The sequence below is a fragment of the Corapipo altera genome, unplaced genomic scaffold (genome assembly GCF_003945725.1).
Source record: "Corapipo altera isolate COAL_440 unplaced genomic scaffold, ASM394572v1 297, whole genome shotgun sequence".
NCBI classification, from domain to species: Eukaryota; Metazoa; Chordata; class Aves; order Passeriformes; family Pipridae; genus Corapipo; species Corapipo altera.
The window spans coordinates 382,561-401,039 of record NW_020885047.1 but is presented as its reverse complement, the minus strand read 5'-3'; the positions used below and the strand labels follow the sequence as shown (position 1 = coordinate 401,039).

General features: G+C 56.5%; 4 protein-coding genes across 9 annotated transcripts; 3 read left to right on the top strand and 1 right to left on the bottom strand.

The window, feature by feature from the left end:
* Positions 1-146: 146 nt before the first annotated feature.
* On the bottom strand, positions 147-3,037 carry DNALI1 (dynein axonemal light intermediate chain 1). The gene is made up of 6 exons (XM_027668665.1): positions 2,918-3,037; positions 2,698-2,804; positions 2,451-2,620; positions 1,827-2,005; positions 1,466-1,630; positions 147-492 (listed from the first exon to the last, which is right to left on the bottom strand). Exons 1-6 carry the CDS (start codon positions 2,996-2,998, stop codon positions 457-459), a joined length of 738 nt encoding a protein of 245 aa, XP_027524466.1. The 5' UTR covers positions 2,999-3,037; the 3' UTR covers positions 147-456.
* An 80-nt stretch (positions 3,038-3,117) lies between these two features.
* On the top strand, positions 3,118-6,751 carry SNIP1 (Smad nuclear interacting protein 1). Its single transcript, XM_027668680.1, has 4 exons — positions 3,118-3,251; positions 3,328-3,430; positions 3,868-4,427; positions 5,290-6,751. Exons 1-4 carry the CDS (start codon positions 3,124-3,126, stop codon positions 5,552-5,554), a joined length of 1,056 nt encoding a protein of 351 aa, XP_027524481.1. The 5' UTR covers positions 3,118-3,123; the 3' UTR covers positions 5,555-6,751.
* Positions 6,752-7,447: 696 nt separating this feature from the next.
* On the top strand, positions 7,448-14,146 carry MEAF6 (MYST/Esa1 associated factor 6). 6 transcript variants are annotated; one of them, XR_003531853.1, is made up of 9 exons: positions 7,448-7,575; positions 7,680-7,795; positions 7,875-7,962; positions 8,483-8,528; positions 9,109-9,301; positions 12,090-12,119; positions 12,223-12,280; positions 12,881-12,914; positions 13,383-14,129. XR_003531853.1 is itself a non-coding variant. In XM_027668670.1 (8 exons), the coding sequence occupies exons 1-8, from the start codon at positions 7,480-7,482 to the stop codon at positions 13,389-13,391; spliced, it is 612 nt and encodes a 203-aa protein (XP_027524471.1). In that variant the 5' UTR covers positions 7,448-7,479; the 3' UTR covers positions 13,392-14,146. The 6 variants fall into 6 exon arrangements, 4 of the variants coding, with proteins under 4 accessions (XP_027524471.1, XP_027524472.1, XP_027524473.1 ...); XR_003531854.1 differs by lacking the exon at positions 12,090-12,119; XM_027668670.1 differs by lacking the exon at positions 12,223-12,280 and having other exon boundaries at positions 13,383-14,146.
* A 2,117-nt stretch (positions 14,147-16,263) lies between these two features.
* On the top strand, positions 16,264-18,479 carry LOC113959561. The gene is made up of 5 exons (XM_027668678.1): positions 16,264-16,393; positions 16,533-16,801; positions 16,992-17,085; positions 17,181-17,520; positions 17,788-18,479. Exons 1-5 carry the CDS (start codon positions 16,264-16,266, stop codon positions 17,837-17,839), a joined length of 885 nt encoding a protein of 294 aa, XP_027524479.1. The 3' UTR covers positions 17,840-18,479.

Genomic DNA, 18,479 nt, shown 5'->3' with positions numbered 1-18,479 from the left:
TGCAGCTACTCAAGGAAATACCCCAGACACCTAAGAATCACCTGCTGTTCGTTTCTTGGTGCATGGGACTTGCAATTCTTGTAGACACCTTTATATTGTTTCTGAATTTTCTACAACATTTTCAAATTAATAATATCAGAGAGATGTTTGCATTTAAAAATGTTTATTAGTTATTGCTTTGAAGGTCATTAGCACATTACCAACAGGCAAGTCCCAGACACGTTCACTGTTCAAAGAGCTGACTGCTGAGATGGCACTGAAAGAGGGAGCAGTAATTAATGAAGCTCTTGAATTTCAACTCTTCAAGAGAGAAAGAAAGAAAGAACACAGTAATGCTGCCTTCAGTTACTGGTAAGTGAAAACTCAAGATCGTTGTAGAAGACAATTCTTTGTCACTAATTGCAAGCTTCTTGCTCTGACAGTTTTTCTGAGCCTGCCTCGAGGACAGCAAAACAATTAGTTCTTTGCTGCAATGATGCTTTCAAGTTGTGACTGAAAAACAAATGAGACAGTGAGGCAAATTAGATTCAACCTAAGAAATAAACCTGCAGTGCTGAGGGACTAAACTGTTGGATGTTCACACTGAGGAACTGAGGGATCCTGCACTGCTGCCAGGACAGCCAGGCCAGGTTTGTTCCCCAGCCATTCCATTCCTTACTACACGTTTTATAAATTAGCTTGTCGTTCCTGGCATGCCCGGTTGTTGCATTCTGAGGAGAACAGAGCTGGCCTTGGCTCTGTGCACTGAGACACTCAGCTTAGAATGTAAAGCATCAAGGGGGAAATTAAATAAAAGCTGTTGAAACAGTGGTCTGAATTCTCTGATTTCAGGCTGGACTATGTGAGCTAAATTAAATATTTGGCTCTCTAGCATTTGGAACACAAACTGGGAGTAGAGGAGCTGGGAACAGCAAGTTTTGTGATTACTGAGACAACTTGATGCCCAATTAGTGGATTGATGGGAGCTGCCCCCAAAATAACCCACAGCAGTGGCACACACAGCTGCTGGAGTACAGGCACTTCAAAGAAAAAGCTGTGGATTCAGGGGCAACGCACGTTTGTTTTAACAGTTACTCCATTTTGTGCCCTAAAACATTCCAAGACAGCCTGAAAACGTGGGTTGGCAAGTAGGTCCTGCAGGAGAAGTGAAGGTAAGGAAAGCAGCTTGCTCTAAGGGAAATGTTTTTTACCTGTAGCCAGAAACATTCACTGTTGTGCAGGGTGACATTCTTTCCTTACTCAAAAGATGTGGGATTTTTCCTTTCAAAAACAGAATATGGAGCAGAAGCTCTTCTCACCAAAGCCACATGCACAAATAATTACCCATTCCCTGCTGCAGGAGTACACAGTTGTTCTTGGGTAATATTTAATGTTCAATTGGTGTGTTGTGTTCCCAGAGGGGCAGCTTTAGTGGCTTTGATGAGAATGTTACCATTAGTATTTGGAGTTGTGGTTTTTTACTGACCTTCAGCTGCTGGTTTGTCCGTTTGAGGAACAGAACCTCCTCGTTGTGTTTCTTCTCCTCTATCTCTCGCCGTTCTACTTCTTGTTGTTCAATAGCCTCACATTTGGCTTTCTCCTCACTCACTTGCTTTTCCAGCTCCCTCCTTTCCTCTTCTAGCTCTGCAATCTTGGGAAAGAGCACGGATCTCTCAAGTTTTGTTGATGAATAGCCAATTTTCAGTTAAAAGTGGTGTGTGGTACAGTCTCTAAAGCATTTCAGATACAACAGAACCAGGCTTCAGGAGCGCAGCAGAGCCCGAGGACTGCGAGCCGAGCGTTTTGATGGTCTTTGCTGCCATCCCGCGGCAGCACCCCCGACTCACCCGTTTCTCCATGAGGGCCTTGCCCTGCTCTGCCTGCAGCGCCTTGCGCACGCCGAAGGCCACGCTGCTCTCGTACAGCGCCTGGTAGGCGGCCAGGGTGAGCTGCAGCTCGTCCCGCACCCGCAGCAGCAGCAGCCCCCGCTCCGCGCAGCTCACCGTCGTCTGCCGGATCAGCTCGTCTGCAAGGGAGGCACAGCACCTGCAGTGCGATCTCTGGCAGTGCTGCACACACACACGGCCTCTCTGACCGTTCTCTGCTCCACAAGAACAGGGATTTACCAGAGCAGCAGATAAAAGAGTGATGGTGCAGCCTCTCAAGTAACAGCAGTGGTGCTGATCCCCTAAAGCTGTAACAGGGAACACCTAAGAACGTGTACTGACTTTTCCAGTTACAGGGGAGCCTCCAGGGGATCCTGCTCCAACCCATGGCCACCCCTTGCATTTGGAAGACCAGCTGTTCCCAGCTACTCTACTCCCAGTTTGCTGTCAGAGTGTGTGAGTTAGACAGGCTTCTGAGCTATTTTAAATGAACTGTTGGGTAAGTACAACTAAAAGGATTTTGAGCTGTTTTACACGTGTTGCCAGCCCTGTCCTTTGCGTGTCAGCAGCGGGAGGAGCACTGACCGAAGCACTGTGTGTAGAGCTCCCTGCGCACGGGGCACAGCCCTGTCTCCCGCGCCTGCCGCTGCTGCAGCTGCCGGTCCAGCTGCTCCTGCAGCTGCACGACGTCCCGGCGGGTGCTGGGCGCGGTGGACACCTCCTGCACCCAGAGCTTCTGCGCCTCCTCCCACTCCCTGCCAGAGAAGCAGAAACGTTATCGGGCGCCCCGGGGCCCGCCGGGCCCTGCCGGCCCCGGCCCGGTCCCGCTCACCGCGGCGGCAGGATGGCGTTCAGGAGCTCCTGCGGGTGCTTCGGGGAGGGGCTGACGGCGCCGGGTGTCCGGGGCGGCGGCGAAGGGGTCGCCTTCGCCGAGCGGGCCTGCGGGGGCCGGAGAGGAGAGCGCGGTAGGAGCGGGCGGGGGAGCGCGGCGCCCTCGGCCCGCTCGCCCCCGGCAGAGCGCGGCGTTCCGCGGTGCCCCTGTCCCCGCTCACCCCCGAGGAGGCCCTGTCGCCCCGCCGGCTGATCAGCTGCGGTGGGCAGTAGCGCAGCAGCGACTCCGGCGGGGCCGCCATGGCGGCCAAGGGCGCTGTTGCCGTGGCGACCGCGACGCCGCGGCCCCGCGCAGGCGCAGCAGCGCTCAGGCGGGCGGAAGCGGCGCGGGGCCGGAAGTGGCCGCACTTCCGTCGGCACGGCCGCCATGGAGGCGGGGGGGGAGCGGCGGCGGGAGCGGCGGCGAAGGGACGCGGCCGTGAAGGCCGAGCGGCGCAGCCCTCGGCGCAGCCCGTCGCCGCCGAGCGAGGAACGGCGGGGCAGCCGCGGCAGCAGGTAGGGAGGCCCGGCCGCTCGGGCCCCGCGCACGGCCCGGCCCCCGCCGCTCACCCCCCCTCCCGTTGTTTTCCAGGTCGCCCCGACGGAGGAGCCGGTCCGGGCGGAGGAGCCGCTCGCCCCGCGGCAGGAGGAGCCGCAGCCGCAGCCCGTACCATGGCACCGTGAGGGTGAAGCAGGTAAAGGGTGCTGTCGGTGCGGCGTGGTCCCGGTGGCTGTTCCCGGAGACTCGGCCGTGCCGGGCACGGGAGGCACCTCCTCACTCGGCAGTTCGGTTCTGCGGCCCCTGTAGCCCGTCCCTGAGAGGACCCTGAGGGAGGGTCTGGACGGGTCTGCCCACCCCAGGCCGTGCCAGCGGTGACCGGAGCACCCGTGCGAGCCCAGCCTGTGCCGCGGCGCAGCCGTCCCTGGCATCTGCACTCTGAGCCCAGAGCTGGCGATACTGCCTGTTTCTTGTGCTTCACTCGGTGCAAATTGTGGGAACGGGAGTCATTTGGGCAGGAGATGCATTTGTCTGGCGCTGTGTCAGACCTGGACACGCCTGCCCCAGTGTGTGCTGTTCGTGTGTGGGGTTGGGGTTTCGCTCGGAGCCAGAGCCCGTCCCTGTGCCTTGCAGGAGCGGGACGAGCACGGCCGCAGGGGCAACGAAGAGCGCAAGCCCAGGCACCCGTCAGAGCAGGAGCAGCGGCGGGACCGGAGCGGGGACCGGGATCGGCACAGGGAGCACTCGGAGCGCAGGAAGAACCCGGGGGCTCGGGGCCACGAGCGGGACGCGCAGACCCTGCGGGAGCAGCAGGCGGAGAGGGAGCTCTACAACGAGAGGCGGCGGGAGCACCGGCAGGGCAGCGCCGAGCACAACCCCGAGCTGCGGCCGCCCGAGGGCAAACCCAAGGAGAAGGCGGCCGCCAACAAGGAGAAGCCGAGCTTCGAGCTGTCGGGGGCGCTGCTGGAGGACACCAACACGTTCCGGGGGGTGGTGATCAAGTACAGCGAGCCCCCCGAGGCGCGCGTGCCCAAGACCCGCTGGCGCCTGTACCCCTTCAAGAACGACGAGTTCCTGCCCGTGATGTACATCCACCGGCAGAGCGCCTACCTGCTGGGCCGGCACCGCCGCATCGCCGACATCCCCATCGACCACCCCTCCTGCTCCAAGCAGCACGCCGTCTTCCAGTACCGGTGAGCCCCTGGGAGGGACGAGGCACAGACCAAACCCCCTGCAATGCACGGCTGTCGGTGTGTGTGAGGGCCAGGCAGTGGAAGGGTTTGGGGGGGGACACTCAACATACCAACACAAATCTGCACTGGGCCTGAGAAAGAGACACACTCCCTGTTCTTCTCAGGGCTTTTGTCACCCCTGGCCCCCCCAGACATGTCTGCAAGAACTTATCTTCTCTCGTACCCGGGAGTCATCTCCTCAGGAATGCAGGAGGAGAAAACATTTAAAACTGTCTCTGGGAAAGATGCTTTTTTCCAGGCAGGAAAGCTTCCTTAAGCGAAAAACCCAAATCTCTTCATAGTACAAATTTCCAGAAGGGTCTTCTACACTTACATTACATTAGAAATGGAATTTCTGTGTGACTGCCATGGGTTCTCCCAGCAGTGACCCAAAGATACCTGTAATTCCTCTTATTTAGCCACAAGTAGAAAAATGACACAGCGGGGTTAGACACAGGGTAGGGTGTGAACCCGAGTTGGAATCACACGAGGTGTGATTGGCAGTGAAAGCATTTCAAGGAGAGGTTTGCTGCTTTGCTCTCTCGCTCTGACTCGGGGGGGGGCTGCTGCTGCCAGCAGCAGTGCTCTCTTGGGGAACGTTATCTCTCCCAATACAAGAGTTGCTGTGTGAAATCACCAGAGGCTTAGGGGATGCTGCAGCCTCTCAGAACCTGCTCTGCCACACACAGTTTCTCGTTGTTCTCCTCGGCCTGTTCTGCTCTCTGCAGAAACCCACTCGCTCATGGAGCACGATTTCTGTCTCACCTGCCTTTGGGGCATGTTCTCTGTGCCTCTCTTGTGACTCAGTGTTTGTGTTTTGCAGGCTGGTGGAGTACACCCGAGCTGATGGCACCGTGGGCCGCAGGGTGAGGCCCTACATCATCGACCTGGGCTCGGGGAACGGCACCTTCCTCAACAACCAGCGCATCGAGCCCCAGCGCTACTACGAACTGAAGGAGAAGGACGTGCTCAAGTTCGGGTTCAGCAGCAGGGAGTATGTCCTGCTCCATGAATCCTCAGATAAGTCTGAGGCCAATGCAAAGGACGATGATGAGGATGAGGAAAAGGAAGAAGAGTCCGACAGTTAACAGATGAGGAGGAAGTTGGAGAGGGGCAGAGGAGAGAAACTCTTTGCAGTTGAACGGGATGACCACGGAGCATCGCAGCACTGATGCCTCTTGTTGCCTTAAAGTCCTTTTTCTGTTGCTGGTCTGTTCTCACAGTTTGTTTTGGGGGACTTTGCTGGTTATTCATCTTTTATAGGTTTTGCATATCAGGAAATACAGCTTTACTTTTATTTTATTTTTCTCCCAACAAGCAGAAGAGCACCTGGACATGAAAGCTCTGGTGCTGGAAACCCTGCACACACGTTGCCAGCAAACCATGTAAAACACAGATGACATCTGGAAAATTATTTTTATGACCTGTTTTGTTATAGCCCTTTGAAAATAGTACAGACTGAAATGTTAGTTAGAGAGTCCCCGACGCACGTCCCGTTCGGTAGTTTGCCAAATTCTTCTGCCTGTTGGAAGTTCTGACAGGAGAATTTATCCAGGTCACTGCTGAAAGGGCAGAAATGTGGCAAAGCCCCTCCTGTATTTGTATGTTTTGGGTATTTAATTTGCCTCATGGTGACTGAGGGAGGGCATTCCACTGGATTTTTGCCTGGAAATCACAAGGGAACGTGAAACAGAATTTAAACACTTCCTGGGATTTCAGGTGACTAGGCTGTGACGGGGGCTGAGGGCAGGGCCTGCCCACGTGTTCCCACATTCGATGCTGACACTGTCCTTGGATGTGGAGTGTCTGGGTCGAAAGCTGGAGCTGTTACTTCTGATCCCACCCTGCCACAGTGTTTATTTGTCACACGGAAACTCCTTCGATGTGGTGACACGTTTGAACCAGAGTTTGCACTATTTAAGTTCTCTTTTTATATAAACTTACCTTAGTTCCTTGTTTAACTCAGTCTCCCCCTGTAAAGAAATCGCGTTTAGGAAGAGAAGCACCAATCCCACTCGCTGGGGGTTGCACAGTCTTTGCTGTCTCCTCCCCGTCGCTCTATGTTAAATGTGTATTTCCCACACTTCGCGGGGTGTTTGTGGCCGCACCTGTTTGTTCGTCCCTGCCGTGTACAGACTGTCCACCGGCCCTTCTCGGTGTACACCCGCCTGGAAACACTGACGGTGTAAATACGGGGCATTGCCGTGGGGTTTCGGACGGGGTTTGAGCTGGAGGAGCTCCTTTATATCTACTCCAGGAGGTTTTTAAATAAAGACTTTGTAAATTCCCGGGTGGCCGTGCCGCTGTCCCCGTGTCGCAGTGTCCCCGTCCCGCTGTCCCGGTGCCACTGTCCCCGTCCCGCTCTCCCCGTGTCCCGCTATCCCCGTGTCCCGCTGTCCCCGTGTCCCGCTGTCCCGGTGCGGGGTGGGCTGGGCTGGCTCGGGGGTCCCGCCCCGCCGGTGCCGGTGTCCCCATGCCGGTGTCCAGGTGCCGCTATCCCCGTGTCCCGCTATCCCCGTGTCCCGCTGTCCCGGTGCCGGTGTCCCCGTCCCGCTGTCCCCGTGTCCCGCTGTCCCGCTGTCCCGGTGTCCCGCTGTCCCGGTGTCCCGCTGTCCCCGTGTCCCGCTGTCCCGGTGTCCCGCTGTCCCCGTGTCCCGCTGTCCCCGTGTCCCGGTGTCCCGCTGTCCCCGTGTCCCGCTATCCCCGTGTCCCGCTGTCCCGGTGTCCCGGTGTCCCCGTGTCCCGCTGTCCCGGTGTCCCGCTGTCCCGCTGTCCCCGTGTCCCGCTGTCCCCGTGTCCCCGTGTCCCGCTGTCCCGGTGTCCCGCTGTCCCGCTGTCCCGGTGTCCCGGTGTCCCGCTGTCCCCGTGTCCCGCTGTCCCGCTGTCCCGCTGTCCCGGTCCCGGTGCGGGGTGGGCCGGGCTGGCTCGGGGGTCCCGCCCCTCCGGTGCCGCCGCCGCCCCCTCGCGGCCGTTGGCGGTAGCGCGCGCCCCGCCCCGCGCAGGCCGCGCCGCCATGGCCGCGCTGCACGCCAAGGCCGGCGGGCCCCCGCAGATCCCGGACACCCGCCGGGAGCTCGCCGAGCTGGTGAAGCGCAAGCAGGAGCTGGCGGTGAGCGCCGGGAGGGGCTCGGGGCGGCCCGGGGGGCGGCCCGGGGCGGGGGGGCGGCGGCGGCGCGGCCGGGCCTGCTCCATGCGCCGCGGTGTTCCCGGCAGGAGACGCTGGCAAACCTGGAGCGGCAGATCTACGCCTTCGAGGGCAGCTACCTGGAGGACACGCAGATGTACGGGAACATCATCCGCGGCTGGGATCGGTACCTCACCAACCAGAAGTGAGTGGCAGAGGCTCTACCCGCCCGCCCGGCCCCCCCCGCCGGCCCGGCCCAGCCATCGCGCCTGTCTCTGTTTCAGGAACTCCAACAGCAAAAACGACCGGAGGAACCGCAAGTTCAAGGAGGCCGAGAGGCTCTTCAGCAAGTCCTCGGTCACCTCGGCAGCGGTGAGTGCCAGGATGGGCACCGGCAGGACGAGCAGATGCTCCTGACCCCATGACCGTCCCTGTGCCCATCCCCGCCCCCATCCTTATCCCCATTTATGTCCTAATCCCCATCTTCGTCCCCTTTCCTGTTTTAGTCCCTGTTTCCTTCTCTGTCCCCATCTCTGTCCCATCCCTGTCCCTTGGTGCCCCGGTCCTGCCATGCTCCCCTGTGCTGCTGCAGAGCCACTTTTCCATTGGAACTCTTGCACCTGCCCTGTCTCCCTGACCTGAGCACCTCCAGCCCACCCCACAGCCTCTTCCAGAGCCCCTTTCCCGGATGTCCAGGGAGTGGGAGGGCAGTCAGGACCCCGGGCCCCTGTCTCTGGTGTCACTGCTGTCCCCTGGCTGTCCCTGCTCCACACCCTCTGTGCCTCTGGGCCATGGGCACTTCTGAGGGAGACGTCTGTGTGAGCTGAGCCCTGTGCTTTGAGCATTGGGAAGTGAATCCCTGCTTGCCTTGACATCCCGTTCGGTTTTCCAGGCTGTCAGTGCTTTAGCTGGAGTCCAGGACCAGCTCATTGAGAAGCGTAAGTCACTTTGTCATTTCTCTGGGAATTTGGGAAGAATTTCACTGTCCCCACCATTCAGCCCTGTTTCAGCTCTGCAGATCTGGGCTGGACTCGGGGCTCCTGTCCCAGGCCCTGTGGATGCTGCCCTTGGGCTGCTCCCAGCCACTGCAGTGGGTGCTGTGAGGAACAACTGGAGTTGAACCTCCTGAGTACCTTCCATGCTCAGCAGGGGTTTGTTGTGCAGAAAATGAATTGAAGTGGGTTTTTGCTTTTTGGAGGAAGAGGCTGGAAGAGCTGGAGCGCCTCATCACTGTAGGTGTGTCAGTCATGAGGGACGTGGAGAGGGGCCACTTCTTACCTCCAGGGTATTTAAAAACATTTCTGTGATCAGCACCAAATGGGACGTGGTTCCAGAGAGCCTCAGTGCTGAGGAGCAGCTTCCTCTGTGTCCTGCAGAGATGTTTCCCAGGTTGTGTTATTCACCTCCCAGTGCTGCAGGGCTCAGGTGTTTCTGCTGCTGTTCTGGGGTTGTTTGTCCCACTCAGGGCTGTGCCAGGGCAGCTCACCCTGGCGCTCACCTGGGTTTGTCCCGCTCTAGGGGAGCCAGGCAGTGGCACAGAGAGTGACACTTCTCCAGACTTCCACAACCAGGAGAATGAGCCCAATCAGGAGGATGCTGAAGAGCTGGATGGCTCCGTGCAGGGGGTGAAGCCCCAGAAAGCTGCTTCCTCCACTTCCTCCGGGAGCCACCACAGCAGCCACAAAAAGCGGAAGAACAAAAACAGACACAGGTCAGTGGGATCAGCAGCCTCTTCGACACCTGAACAGGTGGCTGGGGCTGGATTGAATTTATTGTAACCTTTGGAATAACGGGCAGCTGGGGTCAGTTGTTGGGGAGGTTTTCCTGGTTTGTAGCTGTGCATCCCATGGCATTTGGCAGGACCCCGGGGCCCTTGTACTGAGCTGGGGAAAGTGCTGAGGAAGTTAAACCAGCAGCACAGGGTGCTCCCTCCAGCTATGGCTCAGCTGTGCTGGGCAGCTTCTCCAGCTCTGCTTTCTCTCCAGGAGGATAAAGCTGATTCCTTCCAGCAGGTCCTGACCTCCTGTTCTTGCTGCTTGGTTTCTGCAGATCCCAGTTAGACAGGAATGTCAGTGCTTTCTTTGGAGGAGGGGGAAAGCAAATGGGAATGTTTTGGGGGTTGTGGGCACTCCCAGTATCTGGATTTCCACTCCGGTGCCTTCCAGCTCTCACGTCCCACCCAGTCTCTGTGCTGGCAAAGAGGAGTTGCTGTGTCACCTTCACCTCAGAGTGTTTGTTATTAAACTGACCTGAAATTCAGGTGAAACACATTCCCTGAACTCTTTCTGGTTGGATTTATCTGTCCAGCTCTGCCTCTAAGGTGTGATGAGGGTGATGGGCTGGTGGCTCAGACCCTGCAGTGACAGGGCCTGTGAGTCAGGCCCTGAATGGGGAAAAACATGGAAATCCATGGAGAGGAGACACTGCAGAGCTGCACCTTCCTGGAAAGATTTCTGGAGCTGGGACCTAAGGATTAATAGAAGTAATGGAGCTTTTAAAACTCCAGAGTGCCTGTGCTGACTCTGAGCTGTTGGCTCTGGGAAGGGACAGGCTTCCTCTTTAAGGGACTTGCCCATGCAGTTAAAGAGAGAAGTGGTTTAAAGTGGTAAAAGTTTATGAGGGGGGCTGGGGGCATTTGGGGTGGGGACACGAGGTAGGTACACTGCTTGAAAAATGCTTAACTCTTTTTTCTCCTTCATTAGGTGTTGAGTCATTAGCGTGTCTTTAATTCTTAGGTTAGAATTTCCTTCCTACAGCAGCCTGAATTGGGCAAACACCCAAAAGGACTGGATGTCCCTTTGGTTCCTCACGAGCTGGGAATCCAAAGAAGTTCAAATCTCTTTTTTTGCCTGTAGATATTTGGAAGAAGTTCAGGAATAACACAAGAAACTACATCCGTGAACAAGTCCAGAGAAACAACCTGTAAAACTGAAGTACAGCTTAAGAAAATTGTCATTTCAAACAAATTATAAAATACTCTCCCAAGCACTTCCCTGGACAAACCATGGCCAGCAACATGGTGGGGTGCAGGGCAGGTGCTGTAAATGATGTAAATCCCTTTGCTCCATTCCATAAACCCAGATTTTAGTGACAGGAGCTGGGGGAAGCTGCCCCCCGACAGGTTGTGTGCCTCTGGGTTCCTTCCCGTTCCTCCCCTCTGCAGCTGTGGCTGCTGCTGTCAGGTCGGGCTGTTGGACAGAGGAGCCCTGCTCTGCTCAGCTGGGGCAGCTCCATGTCCCCAGGACCTGTCAGACACACCTGCAGTGCTGAGGGGCTCAGGGAGGCAGGAATGGACTGTTTGTAATGCTTAATGGGGCCAGGTAGATAATTAAAACAAGACAATTAAATTTTTCTGTAATAAAAGCTCTGTTAAAATTGTGATTGCTGTTACTGACTATCCCCTAAATTTTGTCAGACAAGACCAAACAATTTTCAAGTATATTTAGGTTAAAAAAACCCAGCAACAACCCCATCCCAGTGATCTGAGTGTGCAGCAAGAGCATTAACAGGCCCCACTCCAGCCAGACCTATGGGTCTGTGTCCTGAGTGTCCTGGCATGAAAAAGAGAAAAATAAAACGAAATGTTGGCATTTCTCTTTGTTCAGAAGCTCTTCCATTCACCAGCACACCTCTGGGTTCCACTCCCCCATTCCTGGGGAGCCGGGAGGTGCTGGGAACAGCACGGCCTCACTGGGGTTCCTTGTGGGGAACTGGGTCAGACTGGGCAGCACGGGGTGAACGGGACACAGCTTCAGCTACACAGGGTGGAGGTTACAGAGCCTGTGCTGTCACCCTCTGCTCCCTGCAGCACCACAGGAAGGCCAGGATGGGTGGGCCTGTTTGGTCTTAGCAAAGCAGGGCTGAAATGGGGTTCCATGGTCAGGCCTTCCCAGCCAGTGTCAGCTGTGGGCAGAGCTGAGTCTGAAGGCTGTGCTGTGGCACCTGTGGGAAGGGGTGGGACTGTCACCAAACTAATCAGCTCTGGCCAAATAACTCTGGTCCCTCGTTAGCTGGGGGGTGGTGCTGGGGGGGGTGTGGGGAGGAACAGCCCAGTGCTGAGTTGGGCACCAAGTTCTGTCGCCTCTGCCTGAACCACCTTTGCCTTGCCCTGGCAGCCCAGCCCACCCCTGCTCCCTGACCCCCCTCTTTGGTTTTCCAAGCCCACGGGTTCCTCTCCCAGCCCTGAGCTCTGCACTCTCAGGGTCTGGCAGCTGCCCCTCTCAGCTCCTAAAATCCCCTCTGCAAACCAACCCCACCTCTGTGCTAACCTCTTGTTCCCAGAGATCCGGTGGGTGGGGGACTCTGGATTGCCATTCCAGAGTGCTTTTTGTGCCCAGTCCTGGTTAAGATACCTGAAGAACTTGATGGCGTTTGAACACTGGCTTTATTATTTATTTTATTTTTTAGCAATCTTGCTAGGGTGGCTAATCAACTAATTGATTTAATTCATTAGTATATTAATTTCTATTGCTTTCTTCCTTTCAAATGCTGCCCCTCAGCCCGTCTGGCATGTTTGATTATGACTTTGAGTAAGTTTGACTTGAATTAGTACTTGTGCTGTGTTGTTAGTGTGTAGACACCAATGTGCCTTTTGAGACCTCGCTAACCCCTAGTTTATCTGTTTAATTGTAGGTATGTATATTAGGTTAGGCTGGGAAGTTTTTTTTAAAAACAGAAAAGCGTGATGGAGGTAACATTTTATTTAATAACTTCAGCAAAAATTAAATTAACTTCACTCTTCTTTACCTTTCTGTTTCATATTTAAATAGATAAAACTTTTTAACTTTAAAACTTAGTTTAAAAACTGATTCTTCTGGCTTTGCTGCTTAAGGAGATTAGTATAGACTTCGATATTTCCTTCTGGAAAAATGTACTAAGCTCAATACCTTTGGCTCATATAATCCCTGTCATCCTAACTCCTCTCTCTATCCAAGTAAATAACCCTCACACTATGTCTGGATAATTACCTGTGGCATAGTTACACCCCTGACAGATTAAATTAGCATAGAGCATGCATAGTTCCCCCCTTCACCTGCCTAACTGCCCTGTGATTGATTGTGCCCCTTGATTAACTCTGTCTGGGAGTGGATGGAATCTGCTTTTTGGCAAATAATAACGGCTCCACTCTCCTGCTGCTCTCATTCCCAGTAATCCTGGGACAGCGCCCTGGCTCAGCCAGTTGGGAATGGATGGATTAACCGTAGTCTCTGTCGTAGCTGTGCCCTGTGCAGTAGCTCTGGTGTCGGGTCAGGTATTGACATGGACATTTCTCTTGTCTCTCCAACCACAGGATTGATCTCAAGTTAAACAAAAAGCCAAGAGCCGTAAGTATCTGTGCTCTGTCCGTGTTTTCATTGCTCACTCTACACCTGAGGGGCTGCCTGACTCCTAAGCTTAAAAAACCCTCCCTGTGCTGTCATTTAAGTTCTTGTTTTCGTGGTTGAGGAGTGTCACAGTGTGAGATCAGGACTGTCCTGTGGCTGTAACAGCAGCTGAGCCCAGCTGGGCTGTTCTGAGGTGGGGTCACAGGTAACTCCTGTGCACTTCTGGAAAAAGCTGGTTTGCACCCTGTTACCTTGTCATTATCTGGAGCATCGAAAGCATCTGGTTTGAGTTGATGCTCGGGGTTGGAAGGCTCCATCCTTTTCAATGTTTAGCTACAAGAAAAAAAAAATCTGGTTTGCCTGCAACTAATGGTGTGTAAGATGAGAGAGGACTGAGCTCCCCCAAGTCCATGAGCAGAATCAGAGGTGGGAAGGTGTTAACGTGCCTGTGCTGTCCTTTCTCTGCAGGACTACTAGAGCCATGAGTGCTGATGCTCCTAGAATTTTGGTCTGTGACTCCCCACTGAGAAGCCCTGAAGCAGGATGGCAGCTGCAGCTGGAGTGACTCACTCTGAGGGACTTGGATGGGGGGAGGAAATCCTGGACCATGTACTTTGCATCATTTTTAAATCACCTGAGTTGCAGGAAGACTAAGGTGGTGTAGGTAGTAGTAGTAGTCCTGAATTCCTGACTGTTCTGTGCTTACACCTTGGTCAGGAACTTGCTGAAATGGCTGATGCTGCTGCCCCCCTGCCACCTGCAGACCCACAGAGAGGCATTTCCTTTTCCACTGGAACTGGGGTAGAATTCAGTGTGTCCCATCCATGTTGTGAGACTTAGATTACTTTTGTTGCTGATATTTAGCTTTGTAGGTTTGGTTTGGTTTTTTGTTAGTTTTATTGTGGTTTTTTTAAAGCCAAAGTGTATAGTTAAAAGTCGACTTTGAGTTTCTTTGTTTAATCTGTGTAGTGGAAGGTTCTTCATTTTGTGGAGCAGCTTGTTTGATTCTTACTCAAGCAGAGAAGGTGGTTTAACCCTTTTCTCTTTCATTTTAAACACCATCTCCCAAGATTCCACAGTGATTTAGGTGCAGGAAGGGCCAGAGCTCAGAGCCAACTTGCTCTTTGCTGTCACTGACTTTGGGTGGATTCTCTTTTTAATACAAACTTCTGTCATTTGTACATAAACAATAAAAGTTCCATGTTTGTCTCTTCCCATGGTTCGTTCAGTCCAAACTTTGACTCCTGGTGCTTTTTACTGTCCACCTTCTTTATGAGGACTTTACTGGAATTCTTCCCCGTTGGCACGGGAGCAGTTCCTTGTCCCGTGGCCCCCGGGAGGTTCCCTTGGTGCTTTCTCTCCTGGGGTGGCTGTGACTGAGGAGTGGCTGTGGCTGCAGGGAGTGCCAGGCTCCAACCTCCAGCTGTGCAAGGCAGGACTGGGATGTCTGTGGGTTCTGCTGCTGCTGGCAGATTGCCCGTGGATCAGGGATGAGCTGGTGGGATTGTCCCTGGAGCAGCACAGAGGGGTGAGGGCCAGGTGCTGCTCACAGCCCCCGGGGTCAGGACCTCGGTGCTGCTGTGGAACTCAGCTTTGCTTTGCTCAGGGTGGGGAGCTGCTGTTGGAAGTGGTGCTGCTGCATGTTTGTGTAACCCCTGCTGATGGGGAGAGCCTTGGGAAAGGGGCCTTGGGACAGGGGTGTCACTGAGCCCTCAGAGTGTGTGTGGCCCTTGAAACAACCAAGGGTTCATCCATTCTGCTGCACCTCTGATCCCCTGGGGTCGTTCTCAGCTCCCTCCAGGCACCCCAGTCCGTGCAGGGCAGGACCTGAGTGAAGGTGGAGGCACAGCAGCAGAGTTCTCCCTCGAGCTGGATCTGGTCCAGGATCAAGACAGCTCTGTGTTTGTTCCTGGAGGGAGCTGGTTTATCCCTCAGGGAGCCGTGTCTCTGCTCAGGGACTGGTTTATCCCTCAGGGAGCTGTGTCTCTGCTCAGGGACTGGCTTATCCCACAGGGAGCTGTGTCTCTGCTCAGGGATTGGCTTATCCCACAGGGAGCTGTGTCTCTGCTCAGGAGGGGCTTATCCCACAGGGAGTGTGTCTGGTCAGGGGCTGGTTTATCCCACAGGGACCTGCTCTCTGTGCTTGGGGCTGGTGGCTGCTTCTCCACAGCGGGGAGTGGGGGGGGTTGGGGTGGAGCAGCTTAAAGGCCAAGCTGCAAAGCCGGCCTACTTCTGTGTGTTTTAAATTACAGAGGTTAAATACAGGGGGGTGGAAGATCTGGGAAACAGGCCTTGCTGCTCTACAGTTTTGGAAAAGAGAACTCAGCTGATGGTTTTGATTCCCTGCCCTCGGTACAAAAGCAGGCATGGCTGAAGTCTCTGCTGCACCTCTGACCTTGAGGAAAGCTGACAGGCTTTTTTGGGCAGAACATTTTTGAGAAGGGCTGGTGTAGCTCGGAGCCCTGTGTGTGGGCGGGCTGTGTGACAGGGTCAGACAGCTCCACGTTCCCTGTGACACGTGGGGGTGCTGCAGGGACAAGGGGGAAACGCAGCCAGTCCTGCCTCCGGCCGTGTTTGTCACCAAAGGAGGGGACAGCCTGTTCTGCTGAGGCCCCTGTCTGATGGCAGCAGCCTGGGGGGAGCACATTGATTAGAAAGCAAAATGGCAAACACTTGGTTCAGTCAAAGGCACAGCTGTTCCCTGCCAGGTCCTGCCACTCAGCGGCCGCCCGCTGACTCTGGCACTTGTGCCTAAAACCTCCATTTGATTTCTGAAGATTTCTGTTTTCCTTCCTAAAGAGCCTGAGTGACTAAAGACCCCCCGGATGGCCAGTGCCTGGGCACAGGATTCAGAGCTGCACAGGCTTTACCCAGATGCTCACAAAAGCCAAAAATAGAGGTTAGAAATAAATTCCAAGTCCTTTGCTTGTGAAAGATGGAACCTGAGCACAGAAAACAAGGATTGCAGAGCAGCCACTGTCCTTATGGCCCCCAAAGGTGGAGCAGGGAAACGCTAATCCCTGTGCAGCCTCGTCACCAAGAGGATTAGGCAGGAGTTCATCTGGGCCGAGGGTTGTCACCCGGCAGGACAGGAGGCAGCGCATGGCTGGGTAAGGGGGCAGAGGGGAGGGGGCCCGGGGGTCCCTTCCGAGCGCGTGTCCCATGGGAGGGGATCTGGCCCCACAGATGCTGAGGCCCCCTCTCGTTGTCCTGGCAGGTGGAGAGCCGGGACAGGCACTGGCGTGTGGTGGCACCGCACGGCTGCCACACAACCCTCCACTGCACAGAGCGAGGCGTCGGCTCCGGGCCTGCAGGGCCGTGCCCTCTGTGTCCTGCTCCTGGGGGTGCCATGGGCCGGCAGCGCAGCCCCCCGGGGCCGTGGTGGGGGCGGCTCCTGCGCTCCGGGTGCTGGTGGCTGCTGTGGCTGTGTGGGACGGTGCTGCGGGGGCTGCGCTGGCTCTGGAGGCTCACGTGGGTCGGTACCGCGGGGCCCTTCCCAGGGACCCCCACGCGCCTGTGTCAGCTCTAACGTGGCGTGTTCGGGGGGCCGGAGGCCTGCTGGGCTGCAGCCTCTGTACCAGTGGTGCTGGGGACTGTGGTTTGGTGCAACTGGGGCAGCTGGGGGGTGTCACCATGTCACCGTGTCACCACATCACCACGTCACCACGCCATCCGGTAGCACAGCTGCGGGATTGGGGCCCTTGATCTGCAGGGGCTGGCTCTTGGCTCAAGGCACTGTATGGTTCTGCCCACCAAGAGCCCTGGGCCATGGGGACATCACTCCAGGGTCTGCACTCTGCAGAGCAGATGTGAGCCGTTCCCTTCCCCAGGTCCTGCTGATCTGCTACAAGAGCTGCTGGGACAGCGCCTTCCAGGTCACGGAGGAGGTAAATCCCCCAATGTGCCCCCCACCACAGGGACTGTGCCGTTTGCCAACTCTTGGGACATGGCCGAGCCCGGTGACACAGTTCATTGAGTGGCACCAGGGGAGTTCCCCTGGCAGGGTCAGTGCCAGAGGCCATCCAGGTTTGGCTGCCCATGGATGTGTCAGTCCCCAATGTCCGTGTTGACTTCCAGCTCGGAACATCGCTGCAGCTGAGGCTGGAGGGGAGCGAGGAGGAGGAGGAGGAGAATGGGAGCTCCGATTCTGTGCTGGAGCCTGGGCAGCCAGGTGAGTCCCCAGCCTGGGGATGTCCCTGGGGCAGAGGCTGGGGCTGGCAGGTGTCAGAGGGTGCTGGTGGCAGCTGAGCTGTGGTGCCGGGGCAGTGGCGCAGTGGCAGGGGCACGGGGATGCCAGTGAGGCCGTGCTGGAGAGGCTGGAGGGGCTGGAGGCCGACGTCCGCTTCCTCTGCACGGAGCTGGGGGCAGAGAAGCTGCTGTGGAGTAGCCGGTTCCTGGAGCTGCTGCGGGAACAACAAAGCCTTCGCCAGCGGGTGAGTGCCCCGTGGGGTCCCAGCCCCCCCAGCCCCCTCTGGCACCCCAGCCCGTCACACCCTGTCCCAGCTGCAGGAGCTGCCATGGCAATGGAACCGCAGCGACAGCCCCGAGCTGCTGGGGGAAGTGGAGGATCAAAGTGCCAGTGGGAGCGAGGGAGAGAGCCCAGAAGGTACAGCTGGGGACTGGAGGGGGCATGGGGAGCAGGGACCTGCCACCAGAGCTGGGGATGGGGACACGTGGGGAGCAGGGGAGCCCACTAGTTCCCCACCTGGGCATTGGGTGGCACTGGGGTGCCCTGGGGGATATTTGGGAGCAGGGGGCCAGGAAAAGCTCCCAGTTCTCTGCATGACTTCCCACCAGGAGCCTGGCTCGGTGCTCCCACACTCAGCAGAGCTCTGGCCATCACATCCCCTCTCGCCTCTCTGCTCTCTCCCAGGACACCAGTGGACAGAGCCACTGTGGCAACCACGCAGCACCACCCAGCCTGATGGCAGGAAACATAAGTGAAGGTGTGAGCAGGGCATCAGCGAGTCACCAAGGAGCCACACGTCCCTCCCTGCCCAGGCTGCTCAGGACACAGGCCAGGATGGTGCAGTCCCAGCTGTGTCGCCGTGTCCCTGTATGTGCCTCCACCCATCGGTGCCAGCCAGGCCTGGCCCCATCCAGCAGAACTGCAGCCATTCCTTAGGAGCAGGAACCAGCCGAGGGGCAGGTCGGGGTGAGCTGCTGGCCCTGGGGCTGCCCCAGGAGGAGTCACAGCCACCCCCTGCCCAAAGCCACCCCAGGGCTGACTGTGCCCTGGTGGGGCTGGCTCTGGTGGAGCCCGCTGAAGAGCATCCTCCTGATCTACTGCACCTTGTTGGGAGGTTCCAGGAACAAGAAGTCTGCTCACCAGTGGCCACAGACACTTTGCACAAGCTGGAGCTGCTGCAGCATGGATTGCAAAACTCACCCCTTGACTTCCTCGTGGGCCAGACCCGGCCCCTCCGTCAGCAGCTCTGCTCGTGCTGCAGGGCTGGGCCAGCTCTGGTGACAGCGGCTCCCCCCTCATCCCCCAGCTGATGAGCCCTGGGAGCTCTGGTCCCGTTTGGAGCAGGGCTGAGGGGCCTCCCCTTGCCCAGGAGTGGC